The sequence below is a fragment of the Schistocerca piceifrons genome, chromosome 7 (genome assembly GCF_021461385.2).
Source record: "Schistocerca piceifrons isolate TAMUIC-IGC-003096 chromosome 7, iqSchPice1.1, whole genome shotgun sequence".
NCBI classification, from domain to species: domain Eukaryota; kingdom Metazoa; phylum Arthropoda; class Insecta; order Orthoptera; family Acrididae; genus Schistocerca; species Schistocerca piceifrons.
The window spans coordinates 496499179-496511730 of record NC_060144.1 but is presented as its reverse complement, the minus strand read 5'-3'; the positions used below and the strand labels follow the sequence as shown (position 1 = coordinate 496511730).

At 44.6% G+C, this 12552-nt stretch overlaps 1 protein-coding gene across 1 annotated transcript in view; it reads right to left on the bottom strand.

Annotated features, from left to right (window-relative positions):
- LOC124709045 overlaps window positions 1-12552 on the bottom strand; it is a 307771-nt gene that overhangs the window by 249908 nt on the left and 45311 nt on the right. The window contains exon 3 of the mRNA XM_047240691.1: window positions 4650-4754. Within this exon, the coding sequence (XP_047096647.1) occupies window positions 4650-4754 (105 nt within the window). The remainder of the gene's footprint in view (window positions 1-4649; window positions 4755-12552) is intronic.

Genomic DNA, 12552 nt, shown 5'->3' with positions numbered 1-12552 from the left:
ATCAATGGACCGCCCTGTATAGTGACGAACTTGTCTGCTGCGATAGTTCAAGTGTTCTGAACTTGTAGGGCACCCTTGTGTTGCTCGGTACCTCTGTTTCTATATGCACGGAAAAAGGAAACTTGCATTTCATTGAAAATAAAAGTGTAGCCTTCGCAATTCTTGTCAGTTGTGCCGAAGCAGTGGTCTGATGGACGGAAATTGTTCAGAAATGTATTAAATGGTTACGTTGTTATTCTGAGCTTTCTAATTAAGTTATCGAGTTGTTGCGGTCTTTTTATGTGTCAGTTACTGAATACTTATAGTTGTTCATCTCTTGGCGTGTGGTACATAAGAAGTCATGCATATACATGTCTCTGTGTCCCTGGTGGTATGGTGAAGTTAAACACGTTAACCTGCGTTACTACTATTGGAGTATTTTCCCATGGAGAGGTTTGATAAAGGAAATTGTGATTTTGCGTGCTCCTAGCACATGACGTGGCTTGGGCGTCTTGGGTTTATTTGGTGTGTTTGTTGTTCGGCCAAACAGCGGTTAAGGTGTAATTAGAAACATTGGCTCAGGTCGCTGCACTGGCGACAGATGAAATTCGGACCAAATCAGTACTGTCGGCTCGTCATTTGTAACCTGTTTTCCCTGCTAATTTTGGTAATGGCCCAAGAGTTGAACATCTGAAGTATCGAATGTGTATTTGTAATGACGTTTTTTGGGGGGCATTAGTAGCCATTTGTAACAGACTTCGGAAAGATGTGTAAAGTTGAGTTGCCAAGATAGGTTGAAATTGTTGTAAGGAAAGCTGTCGGGTACCAAATAGTACAGGGGTTGAACTGTGACTGAGTGACATTATTCTAACATTTTTGCAACTGATGCCTGATGTTGCTAAATTCTAGTGCCTTTTGCTTTGCAAGAAGGGAAAAAAGTGACTGATATTTATTTACTGTCCTGGATGTTCATTGATATTATGTATTTTATTTCTTATTTTGAAACTGCTGCCACTATCCCGGATTCGATGTTAGTACTAGCGTATTCTCCTCTCAACCCAGCACCACCCACTGCAACCCTCTCGTTGCTACAGTTACCCAGGAGCTCGTTTATCTTTGTTTCCGTGATGTTTATTGCGTCTTTCCCTGCTCCTGTTGAGTTTTTTTTTTTTATTTGTGGTAAGGTGTTACGGGTCCAAACTGATCCCTTTGAATCTAGGCTCTTACACAGATGTCGCAAGTTTGTTATTGAGGAAAGCGCTCTATGTATCCCAAATGATTCAGAAAAGACGTCTTAGAAACACCAGAAGACTTTCTTTTTACTAATTTCGTCTTAAATCATCTTCGACAAGTCTTATTAACATAAGATGGGCCTGTTATACGTTGACATCGAAAGAACGGACAATAAACAGCAGTTCACTGTATGAAGCAACTGTTACTGTCGCACGAACAAGTTATGAATGCCCATTCCATAGCGTAAAAGTGGGTCTAGATGGTTTTCTGGAAGTTATTCAGAGCCTTTTTTGTGCTACACTTGTCATACAGTGCATTGCATACTGGCGTACTTACGCGTGGAAACGACATATCCAGCATGTCTGTGTGTGCAATATCGTGTCTTACACAGAGATCTATATGAGATCCATGACATCTTGCGACACATTTCAGGACATACGCTTCGAAAGGCTTTCACGACATTTTTGTCCATTTCTTCATTAGCCTTGCATCTACGTTGATACACATGGTACTTGATTCAGCGGTTAAAGTCGTAGCGACGGGCGTCTGGGACTCTGAAGGGGTTGTGCTATTTGATGTCCTACCTCACCGTGCAACGCTCAACTCTGAAGTATACTGTGGCACCAGCAGGAGATTGAAGAAACGACTTCAGCATGTTCGTCATCACGAAAGTGCAAACGAACTTCTCTGTGATAAGGTAAGGCGTCGCACAAGTCTGCGCACCCGAGAGAAACTCAGAAAGCTTCGTTGGACTGTTGTTCCTCACGCGCCCTACAGCCCAGATCTCGAACCTTCCGACTTCCGTCTGTTTGGCCCAATGAAGGATGCACCCCTCCGGAAACAGTGCGTGGATGATTTTGAGTTACTGATGCAGAAGAAGTTGGCTCCGACATCGACTGGCTAGTGGTACTATGCGGGCATACAGGCCGTCACAGTAAGGTGGCGTAAGGCTATCGCACTGAGCCGAGATTACATTGAGAAATAGGTTTTGTACCCAAAGAGTCTGGAATAATATGGTGTGTTACGATCCTGAATAAAACTAACTTTATTTCAGAAAAAAAATGTTTTGCATTACTTATTGAAAGCCGCTCGTATTTTCGATAATATAGAAGCTGAAGTAATGAATTAAAATTTGTGCCAAGGCTGGGACTTGAACCCTGGTCCACTGCTTACGAGGCAGATGTGCTGATCTCTACACCTCTGTAGCACTGTGGCTATGACAGATGCTCGGACTACCCCAGTCCCCTGCCCTCCTTAACACAAACTTTCATTTACGCCTTCAGTCTATTTTCCCCTTATTAAATCAACAGTATTGCCAAGGTTCTGCGATACTGTAATAGCACCACAGCTTCATATATAATGGGAAAACAAAGCTGGGGTGCTATTCCAATATCGGAAAACCTCTACAGTACTGAGGATTTAAGAAGGGGAAAATAGGCTGAAGATGTGAATTGAAGATTGTGTTAGGGAGGGCGTTGGACTAGAGTATTCCATGCATCTGTGACAGCCATAGTGTGACAGAGGTGTAGTGGTTAGCACATCCGCCTCGTAAGCAGTGGACCTGGGATCAAGTCCTGGCCTTAGCACAAATTTTAATTCATTACTTCAGTTTCTATCCTTTTAGAAGATAACTTTATCTTGTTTGTATTCAGGAAAATGTAGTTTTCTCATTTCTTGAGTACACTGGTGTCCAAAATTAAAGCAACAAACCTCTGTTTCCCCTTCATGTGTCTAATTCACGATATTATCATCAAAATGTCAACGAGATATCCCTACGATCGTGTTCTGCACGGAAGATAGCATTCTGGTCAACAGGCAACTATGTCAACAATGATGTCGAGGCACCTATGAAACGAGGTAGTGTTTACCAGGTAGCCCCAATCGCGGTGCACACAGTCAGAGACTGTGCAGTATGGCACAGAGGAGATGCCTCCTAGACTCTCTGCAGCGGAAGGCTGTAGAAAGGAAGCAGGAAAGTCGCAAACTGATTTGGCCGGCTGACTTGATGCGAATCGTTCTATTGTTTCCTGGATGTGGCGATGGTTTACAGAGGCCGAAAATCCCGAAGACCAAAGCAGGTCCGACCTGTGTGACTTGAGACATATTGGCTGTAAGGGCACGACATTAGCGCCTTAGTACTGCTCATCAGTTGGCACCTGAGCTCGAGGCATCCACTGAACGTGTTGTATCGAGGCAAACGGTGTGCAGAAGGTTTCGGCAGAGTGGCCTTTATTGTCAGAGACATACTGTATGCCTATCTCCGTCTTCACAGAAGGTAACGTCTAGAGAGGAAATGCCATCTGGACAGTCGAACAGTGGGCCAATGTTGTTTTCACAGATTAGTCCCAATTTAATCTAGGGAGAGGTTCCGGATGGATTGGCATGTGGATGGAACTTGGAATACCATTTCGGGGCCCAAACATTGTGGAAAGAGACCAAGATTGAGGAGAATCCCTCATGTTTACCAATCGAAACCTTCTTCATGAAATTTTATGGGTGAATTGGCAAGGTTTAACTGATGTCAGATATTGTGATGAAATCTCGGGACCTCATCAGCGGTTGTTGCGAGGTGCTGTGGGACCACACGTCGTATAGATAGATGATGGCGCTCGACCTCATAGAGCACAGGAGGTTGATGTTTTCTTGAAAATGGAACGGGTGGCTTGGTCTAATCGCTCTCCAGATTTGAATCACGTAAAGCATGTCGGATGCACTAGGGAGAAGGCTTGCATTAAGCCAGCATCCACCAACCACTCTCAAAGAATGCGAACAGCTCTGCGGGAAGAATGGACGTTACTGCCTCAGCATGAGGCTAATGACTTCATTCACAGCTTGCCCCGTGGTTCTCAGGCCTGTATTGCTGCCAGAGTGGTCACACCCCACACTGAGCACATTAACCAGTTGTCGAAATGGTTCAAATGGTTCAAATGGCTCTGAGCACTATGGGACTCAACTGCTGAGGTCATTAGTCCCCTAGAACTTAGAACTAGTTAAACCTAACTAACCTAAGGACATCACAAACATCCATGCCCAAGGCAGGATTCGAACCTGCGACCGTAGCGGTCTTGCGGTTCCAGACTGCAGCGCCTTTAACCGCACGGCCACTTCGGCCGGCAGTTGTCGAAATGTACGTGCAAATCCGTTAAGTTGGAAAAAGCGATGGCCATTTCTGTTTACGGTTACGCAAGTTGCAGTCGTCTGCGTTCTGTACTCTTTACATTGTTTGTGATTTACTATCACCTGTTCACACTGTTTCGTGACAAAATAAACGCAAGCTTTCAAAATTTCCTTTTGTTGCCTTAATTCTGGACACCAGTGTAGTTTATGGTTTAGTCGCAGTGTTCTATGGGATGTCTGTAGGAAAAAGCATTCTCCGACCGTGTGCTAGCCACAGCAGAGTAGAGTAGAGTAGAGGTAGAGAGGCGGACGGTACTCACCGCGATGAGCGAGGCGAGCGCGCGGGGCCGCATGGTGGCCGCGTCTGCCTGGGCGCTGCGCAGCCTCAGCCAGCCGCAGCCGCTCGCCGCTAGCCGGCCAGCATCCTGCAACAGCCGCCGCGTCGGCCTTTAAGGCGAGCCCTGCCTCCCACGCAACCCGCCGCCGCCGCCGCTGCCGCCTCCAGCGCCGGCGCCGGCGCCAGCGCCGCCCCCGCGACGCCGCCCCTCCGCCCCCGCGGCGCCAGTGGGCGCGGCCCGACGACCCCTCTACCACCCCCAGCTGGCCATTCACAGCGAAGGGCGCCCGCGATACGCTAATTGGCGCTGCGGGCTACTCCACAGCCGCCACATCCACCGGGGCTGCTTAGAAAGCTGTAATTGTCACTTCGAAAAACAAAGAAGTTACAAAATTAACTTTTGATTTGTTTGCAGGTACGTCTCTGCAGTTCTGTGAACAATAAAATTGCGCAGTGATGATGATGATGATTGGTGCGTGCGCAGGGCAGGAAGATTTCAGCGCCCGCACTAAAATTTTATGAGACCAGAGTAGATAGACGGTGCAAACTTATTAAAAGCTGTAATTACAGGGAAAAACACAAATAACGTTCTAAAAACATGCCAACGTGCGCCCACACACGCACACACACACACACACAAAACCGACCGAGTGGTTAGCACAATGGACTCGCATTCGGGAGGACGACGGTTCAATCCCATGTCCAGCCATCTTCCGTGATTTCCCTAAATCGTTCCAGGCAAATGCCGGGATGGTTCCTTTGAAAGGGCACAGCCAACTTCCTTCCCTGTACTTTTCTAATCCGATGTGACCGATGACCTCGCTGTTTGGTCTCCTCCCCCAAAAACAACAACACAACACACAAAAAACTAGAAAATCACGTACGCTGTCAGACTCAAAACGTATAGCAAAAAATGTTACAAAGAATTAAAAAAACATAGCATGTAGCTGTGGCTAGCTGAACACTGGAACATAAAGGATGAGCCGGCTCTCTGCAACACACTAAAATCTCCTGCCTAAGATCGACTGAAGTGCATATGCTTCACAAAATTTTAAAACCTTTATCACTCTCGTCTCAACGTCAGCTAAAATAGATGGCATCTCACCACCGAAATCACCTTCCTCCCTCCCAACACAACATATAAGGAGTAGTCAAACGAAATCGAGACAGATGGAAGAAAAACGTGAGTGAACTGCTCATTATTTCAAAAATAATACCCTTTACTTTTAATACGTTTATCCCACTGTGACACAGGCGCCAGTCCTTCTATGGAAAAATGTTTGCGGTTGACTATGGAATCATGATTTGTTCCATTTTTCGAAACAGATCGATGGAGACGAATAACTTTCTTCACGCTCCAACAATATGGAAATGGCATGGGGAGACATCGGGACTAACGGTTTTCCAGCGAAACTCCTGCAGCGAAGTCGAAACAGCAGGCCCGCCAGCCTTTGGAAAGTCACGATAAGCTTTTTCTTTGGCTGTAATGACCCGTTGCCCATTCACTTTCTGGAACACAGCGTCACAAGTCCAAAATCCCAAGAATGTTGATGGACGATATCATTCTGTTGCACGATAATGCCCCCATGTTATCAAGGTTGTTTCGGCTACACTGCAGAAGTTTCGTTGGGAAGGTCTTACACATCCTCCCTATGTGATTTGCATATGTTTGGAGGCCTGAAGAAAGAGATTCGTGGGGATGGATTTGCTTCGGTTGAAGAGGTGCTCTCCTGGATACAGGAGGAGCTGCGCAGGCAGCTGTCTGAAGCTACCTGTTGCTCGACATATGCGAGCACCACGTAGTGGCTTGTTTTCCACCAATTAATACTCGCTTAATATTTATTTTATATGTGACATGCCAACTTGAATACTTAATTTCTGGTGAAGACACTCATATAAGTGTCTAAACCTGGTCAAAAGGCTTCAATTTTGTGACCGAGAGCTGTAATTACTTTATCTTTAGCTGCAAATAGCTGTCCTTGGAGGCAGTGAAAGTCTTGTCTCTCATTGGGATACAAATTATTTTTACTTTTGAAATAATTAAGTGTTTACTTACTTTTTCCATCTGTCTCGTTTTAATTTCACTGACCCTTATAAGGTGCATTAAGGTAGAATGCGGCGTACAGTGATTTTCACGCCACAGGCATCACAGGTTAGCGGATCCAGAGACCATGCGTTAGGGGACAGTGTCCATTCTGACGGCAGGTCAAGCTCACTACAGCGACTGGCGTGAGGAACGCCACGGCCGAATAGATGGCTTCGGCAACCACAGGTTATCGTCCCTCACTGCCTGCCACTCCTTTTCCAACAACTGTAAGGATCTCCCACGCAACACAGAAATGAGAGCCTGCAGGGGAATGGCACATTGTGTCACGCCATGTTTCCTGCAGACCTCCTTGATGGCTCAGTTTACTTTATCAGTGCACCAAATTTCCACGTACCCCTTTCCCCAGCAGAATGATACCTGCCTTCTCCGCTGTTGAAAAAAGTACAAGTGGTCATCTGTTAGAATACTTTCTCTGCTGGGTACCTCTGCTGTAATGATTCTAGGGCACTAGGGAAATCGAAGCAGATGATAAACTATGTGCTCCAAAGAGGTCTCGGCTACTCGATTGCCATCAGGATTGTATCCAGTTCTGTAGTGAATGCAATATGTTCACGGGCAAGGCGAATCCTGAAGTTATAGTAAGGAGCAGTACTGAATTGCCAGTTGATTCCTCTTCTATGGAACTATCAATGTACACAACTTTAAAATGTAAAGCAACAAAGGTTGAAACGCAAAATGTGAAAAGCAATCTGTCTTGAAATTCGTCAAATCTACAATAATTCTGGGCCTCTGTGGTAACAGGTGGAAATCTACTCCGATCTTGGTACAAAAGCTTCCGTGCAGTGAAGCCTTTTTGTCCTGTGGAGAAGACCAGTGTCCCTTGTGTCGGGTAGATTGTAAAAATAGAACTCTTGCTCACATTCTGCTCGATTAAAATTGATTACTGGTTTCCGTTCTGCAGTGGTCACCAGATCATCTAATGACTACAGCTGTGAGACGCACGCGCGTAGTCAGAACATGAATATGTAGTGAGAAAGCATCAATGTGTAGCTCGTCTAACCATTAGATCTGGATTGACCTGTCACAGCCGCAACTTTTCCACTGCTGCCGAAAAAAAAGAAAAACTCGACGCACTACGAAGGAATTAACAGAATGGGACGGAAATTGGTAGATGTGATGCACATCTACAAACAAATGATTACAAGTTCAGAAAAATTGGGTGATTTATTCAAGCTTTATTCGAGCTTCACAAATTGAGCAACTCAAAAACACGTCAGTCCACCTCTGGCTCTTATGTAAGCAGTTACCACTTGGCACTGATTGACTGAGGTGTGGATGTCCTCCTGAGGGATATCGTGCCAAATTGTGTCCAACTGGTGCGTTAGATCGTCAAACTCCCTAGCTGGGGGGGCATTATCTTGTTTAGAAGTATGCTCAGGGTGGCTTGCCATTAAGGGAAACGAAACGGGTCGTAGAATATCGTCGGCGTACCGCTGTGCTGTAAAAGTGCCGTGGATGACAACCAAAGAGGCGTGCTTGCTGGGCCTTATGGAGAGCGGCAGGCATGTTGGTATTCCACTTCTGTTCGATGAGTCTCCACACACGTCTTCGGCCTGGAATCGCACTGACTGGAGTAGGGTCGTCTTCAGTGATGTCCCGCTTTGGCCGGCCGGTGTGACCGAGCGGTTCTAGGCGCTTCAGTCTGGAACCGCGCTACCGCTACGGTTGCAGGTTCGAATCCCACCTCGGGCATGCATGTGTGTGATGCCCTTAGGTTAGTTAGGAACACCGATGACCTGCGAAGACGTGTGTGGAGACGCGGTGGGATATCAACCTAACTGTCGCCATTTCTTACTACTCGACAACAAAAAGTGATGGTCTGGGATGCCGTTTCTGTTCGTAACGGGACCGCTTTGGTTGTCATCCGCGGCAGTCTTACAGAGTAGCGGTATGTAGACGATATTCTACCGTCCGTTTTGATGCCCCTCGCAGTAAGCCATCCTGGGTTCATGTTTCAGCAACATAATGACTACCAGCACACGGCGAGAGTTTCTACTGCTTGCCTTCGTGCTTGCCAAACCTCACCTCGGACAGCGAGAGCGATGAATCTCCCCCCATTTGAGGACGCTTGGAGCATTATGGGCAGAGCCCTCCAACCATCTCGGTATTTTGCCCATCTAACACGCCAGATGGACAGAAATTGGCGTGATATTCCTGAGGAGGACATCCAGAAACACTAACAATCAATGGCAAGCCGAATGAATGCTTGCTTAAGGGCCAGAGGTGGACAAACGCGTTATTGAGTTGCTCAATTTTTTGAAGATTTTCTATTGAATAAATCATCCAGTTTTATAATCCTTTGTTTGTCTGTACATCCGTCCCATTCGGATAATCGTGATTCGTCTTTTTTTTCACAATGCTCCATTTTATCAAAGGGGTGCATTGAGTCTTGTGGTGTCAATTGAACTGACACTCGAGTGAGAAGCAGGGGATTATAGGCTTGGGAAGCTCACAATGTCCGGGAGGCAGCAGTGCTGGAGCCATGCTCCTGAATAACGCCAATGGCAGAGCGTGACACGGCGGCCGGTCGGTATTAGCTTTAACTATATCTATAGGCTGACCATTGTTGTTTTGGTACCTCGATCTTCATGTTACGGCCATGTGGGGAGGGGATACATGTACCAGGAAACATACCGAAAGATAATTCCATAACTCGACTTTTTCTCTGTGATGATGAAAAATTTATGACTGCCCTCCTATATCGTATACAGGGTGTCCCAAATCCTTAGGGTCAAAATTATACAAATGGCGAGAAGAGGTTCCTAACCTGGGGAGAATTTCCCTATGGGGGGCAAAATGAAATTGTCTGAGGGGTAAAGACAAAAAATGGTTGAATTAGGCTTCACTTGCTAAACTAAAATTTTAGAAAGCATAACAAACTAAAAAAAAAAAAAAATTGCTCACCTTCAGGAGACATTCCGCTATTACCGCGTAACACAGACACTAGCCTTGATAATGGCCCCAGTTCGGGGAAAAGGAGAGTGCACGATTTTCTTCTGGTATGCCATAGCCGGCTGACGGCAGTGAATAATGATTGGACGCCGTAGAGCTAACTATTGCAGGGATGTTCATTGATGTGTTTTACCCACTATTCCAGGTGGTTTCTGTGGGATTAACGTCGGGTGATTTAATGGGCCAGTCGAAGTGTGACGGGGGGTATGAGTGTTCCGTTAAACCAGGAACGTATGTTTGCAGCCCTGTGGACACAACTGTTGTCATCCCGGAAGACGGAACTTTTCGCAGTAATTATGAAAATGCGCAAGAAAGGGCAACGTATGGCCACAGAGAAACAAACATGATGGTTCATGAATAATTTGAAAAAGGGCCAAAAATTACGACTCGTCCGACCATACTACATGCCTCCAGTCAGATATTGCGAACCTTTGCGTGTCACTGTGAGCTATGGCCTTTTGGAGGGTACCCAACTTTAAATGTCAATAGCATGGAGTTTCCAGTGACGTCACTCAAGACAGCTCGCCTACGTAAGGACGGTAGCAGCGATCATTCGACAGTCACCACTTGACAATGGCCAACGAGAACTCGGCCGAAAGCTCGTGGATTTTAAACCACTGGACGCGGCTGGAAGCCAGAGAAAATTTTATCAGTATATATCGCCGCAAAACTATGCATTCGTATATAATATTTACGAATGCAGAGGGTATTGGGCGGGTCACAGGTGGCGGATAGTAAACGTTCCATGAGATATGGTGGACAGCTGCGAATTCAGCACTCACGGCCCAAGACAAAATAAAACCAAATCCACTTTGCGTCTGTCTTGCAGCGAGCGGCAAAGTGGTCAGCGTCTGTTCATCAGTGGTGTGGCTGAAATTTATATTCTGGAAGTAACCCTTCCAGTCTTAACACTCTGAGTTCACTCAGTGAGCCTACTCAAGCCGACCCGATTCCAGCTAATATCATCTTGGAGCACTTTGATGATCACGATCTTACACCAGGTGGTCAATCCACCGCCAGTATTACTGGTGCAACTGGTCTTTCGGATTCTGGGGCGGCCAGGTTAAAATGCAATGTGATTCAACAGAGGAAGACGGAGTCCTCTGGCAACTTAAAACCAAAACAAATACTTTTTAGCGACACCTAACATGCAAGCACTTTTGCAACCAGGCAAACTTCGTAATTTGGGAGATACATCAAAGGAACAGGAGATTCAAATTTTGGCACTTCAAGAAATACGAATGTCAATAACACCATGGATTTCGGCAGTTATCGTCTTTTTAAAAGTGGACGTGGTGAAAGAATACTTAATAATACACCACATCCGGGAGTTGCATTTCCAGTCTCAAAAACATTTTAAATTCAATAACGGAGGTAGAACCCATTAGTAAATGACTAACGACCATTTCTCTTAAATGTGCAAATAAAGCATATACTTTGATTAATGCCCATATGCCAGTCAATGAGGATAACCATAAAAAACCTGAAGAAGTTAATGAAGCTTGGGACATGTTAGAAAGCATCATCTTGGAAACTCCCTCAAAACATGTTAAAGTAATAATGGGTGATTTTAATGTTCAGTTAGGTAAAGAGAAAAAATACAAGAAAACGGTGGCTAGATTTCCTGTGCATGAATGGACAAATCCAAATGGCCAAAGACTTGTTGAAACGTGCAAAAATTTTAACTTTAACCCATGTCAACATATTTTAAAAAGAATCCTTCTAAACAAAAAAACTTGGCGGGTACCCAATACATTTATTATGGAATTGCAGATCCATCATGCATCAATTTCATGCCACAACTACAAAGAAATAACGTGAATAAAAGTAAAACTTTAATCTCAAAAACTCTTCAAAACAAAAAATGTTATCCCAAACTTTGACACTGCTAAAATAACCCCAACTCTAACAAGAGAACTTGACAAAAAACGATCAAAAATTGGAAAAGTTGAAAAAAAGTTCATCAAAACAGGACAAAATTTAATTCCGCTTCGAAAGAAACAAAAACACCCTTGGTGGAACGTAGATTGTGAAACAGCAGTTAAGTCTTGACATGAGGCATTGATAAATTGGAATAGTAACAAAACTTAAAAATTTAGAACTCCCTTCTAACTGCAAGGAAAGAAACATCTAAATAAAACCGACAAAATTAACCGGTTACCAACCTCAAAGTCTTTGCTTCAAAAATGAGGATTAAACTCTCCAGAACTAACGAATGAATTTCAACTACAGCAAACAAATAACACCAACCCTAACTCTAAAGACCTTGACGATATTGAAATAATTAAGCAAATTAAGAGACTTAAAAACAATAAAGCACCCTGAGAAGATAGTATACTTGCAGAACTAGTAAAACCAGCTGGCCCTAACACTGTAAAAGAGATCACTTAACCAATAGAACATATCTGGCAAACTGAACAAAATGCTTGAGGACTGCAAAACTGCCCTAATTCATCCATTACTTAAAAGAGAGGACAGGACCGATGTTAATAATTATCGAGGAATCTAGTGGAATCCCGGTCACATACAAAACTCTCTCGTAATGTTTACGTGATTGAGCCCAATAACAGTTAGAACCTAAAATCGGTGAATACGAAGCAGGCTTGAGACCAAACAGATCCTGTCCAAAACAAATTATTAATGTAAAACTGATCCTTAGGCACCAAAGGATTTCTGCTAACAATACTGTATGTACGTTTGCGGATTTTAAAAAGGCCTATGACTCAGCTGATCGTGAATCTCTTTTCCAAATTTTAAAAGAACAAGCGCTACATAATAAAACTCTAACAGTGATTAAGGAAACGTTAACTGACACTAGCTCTAAATT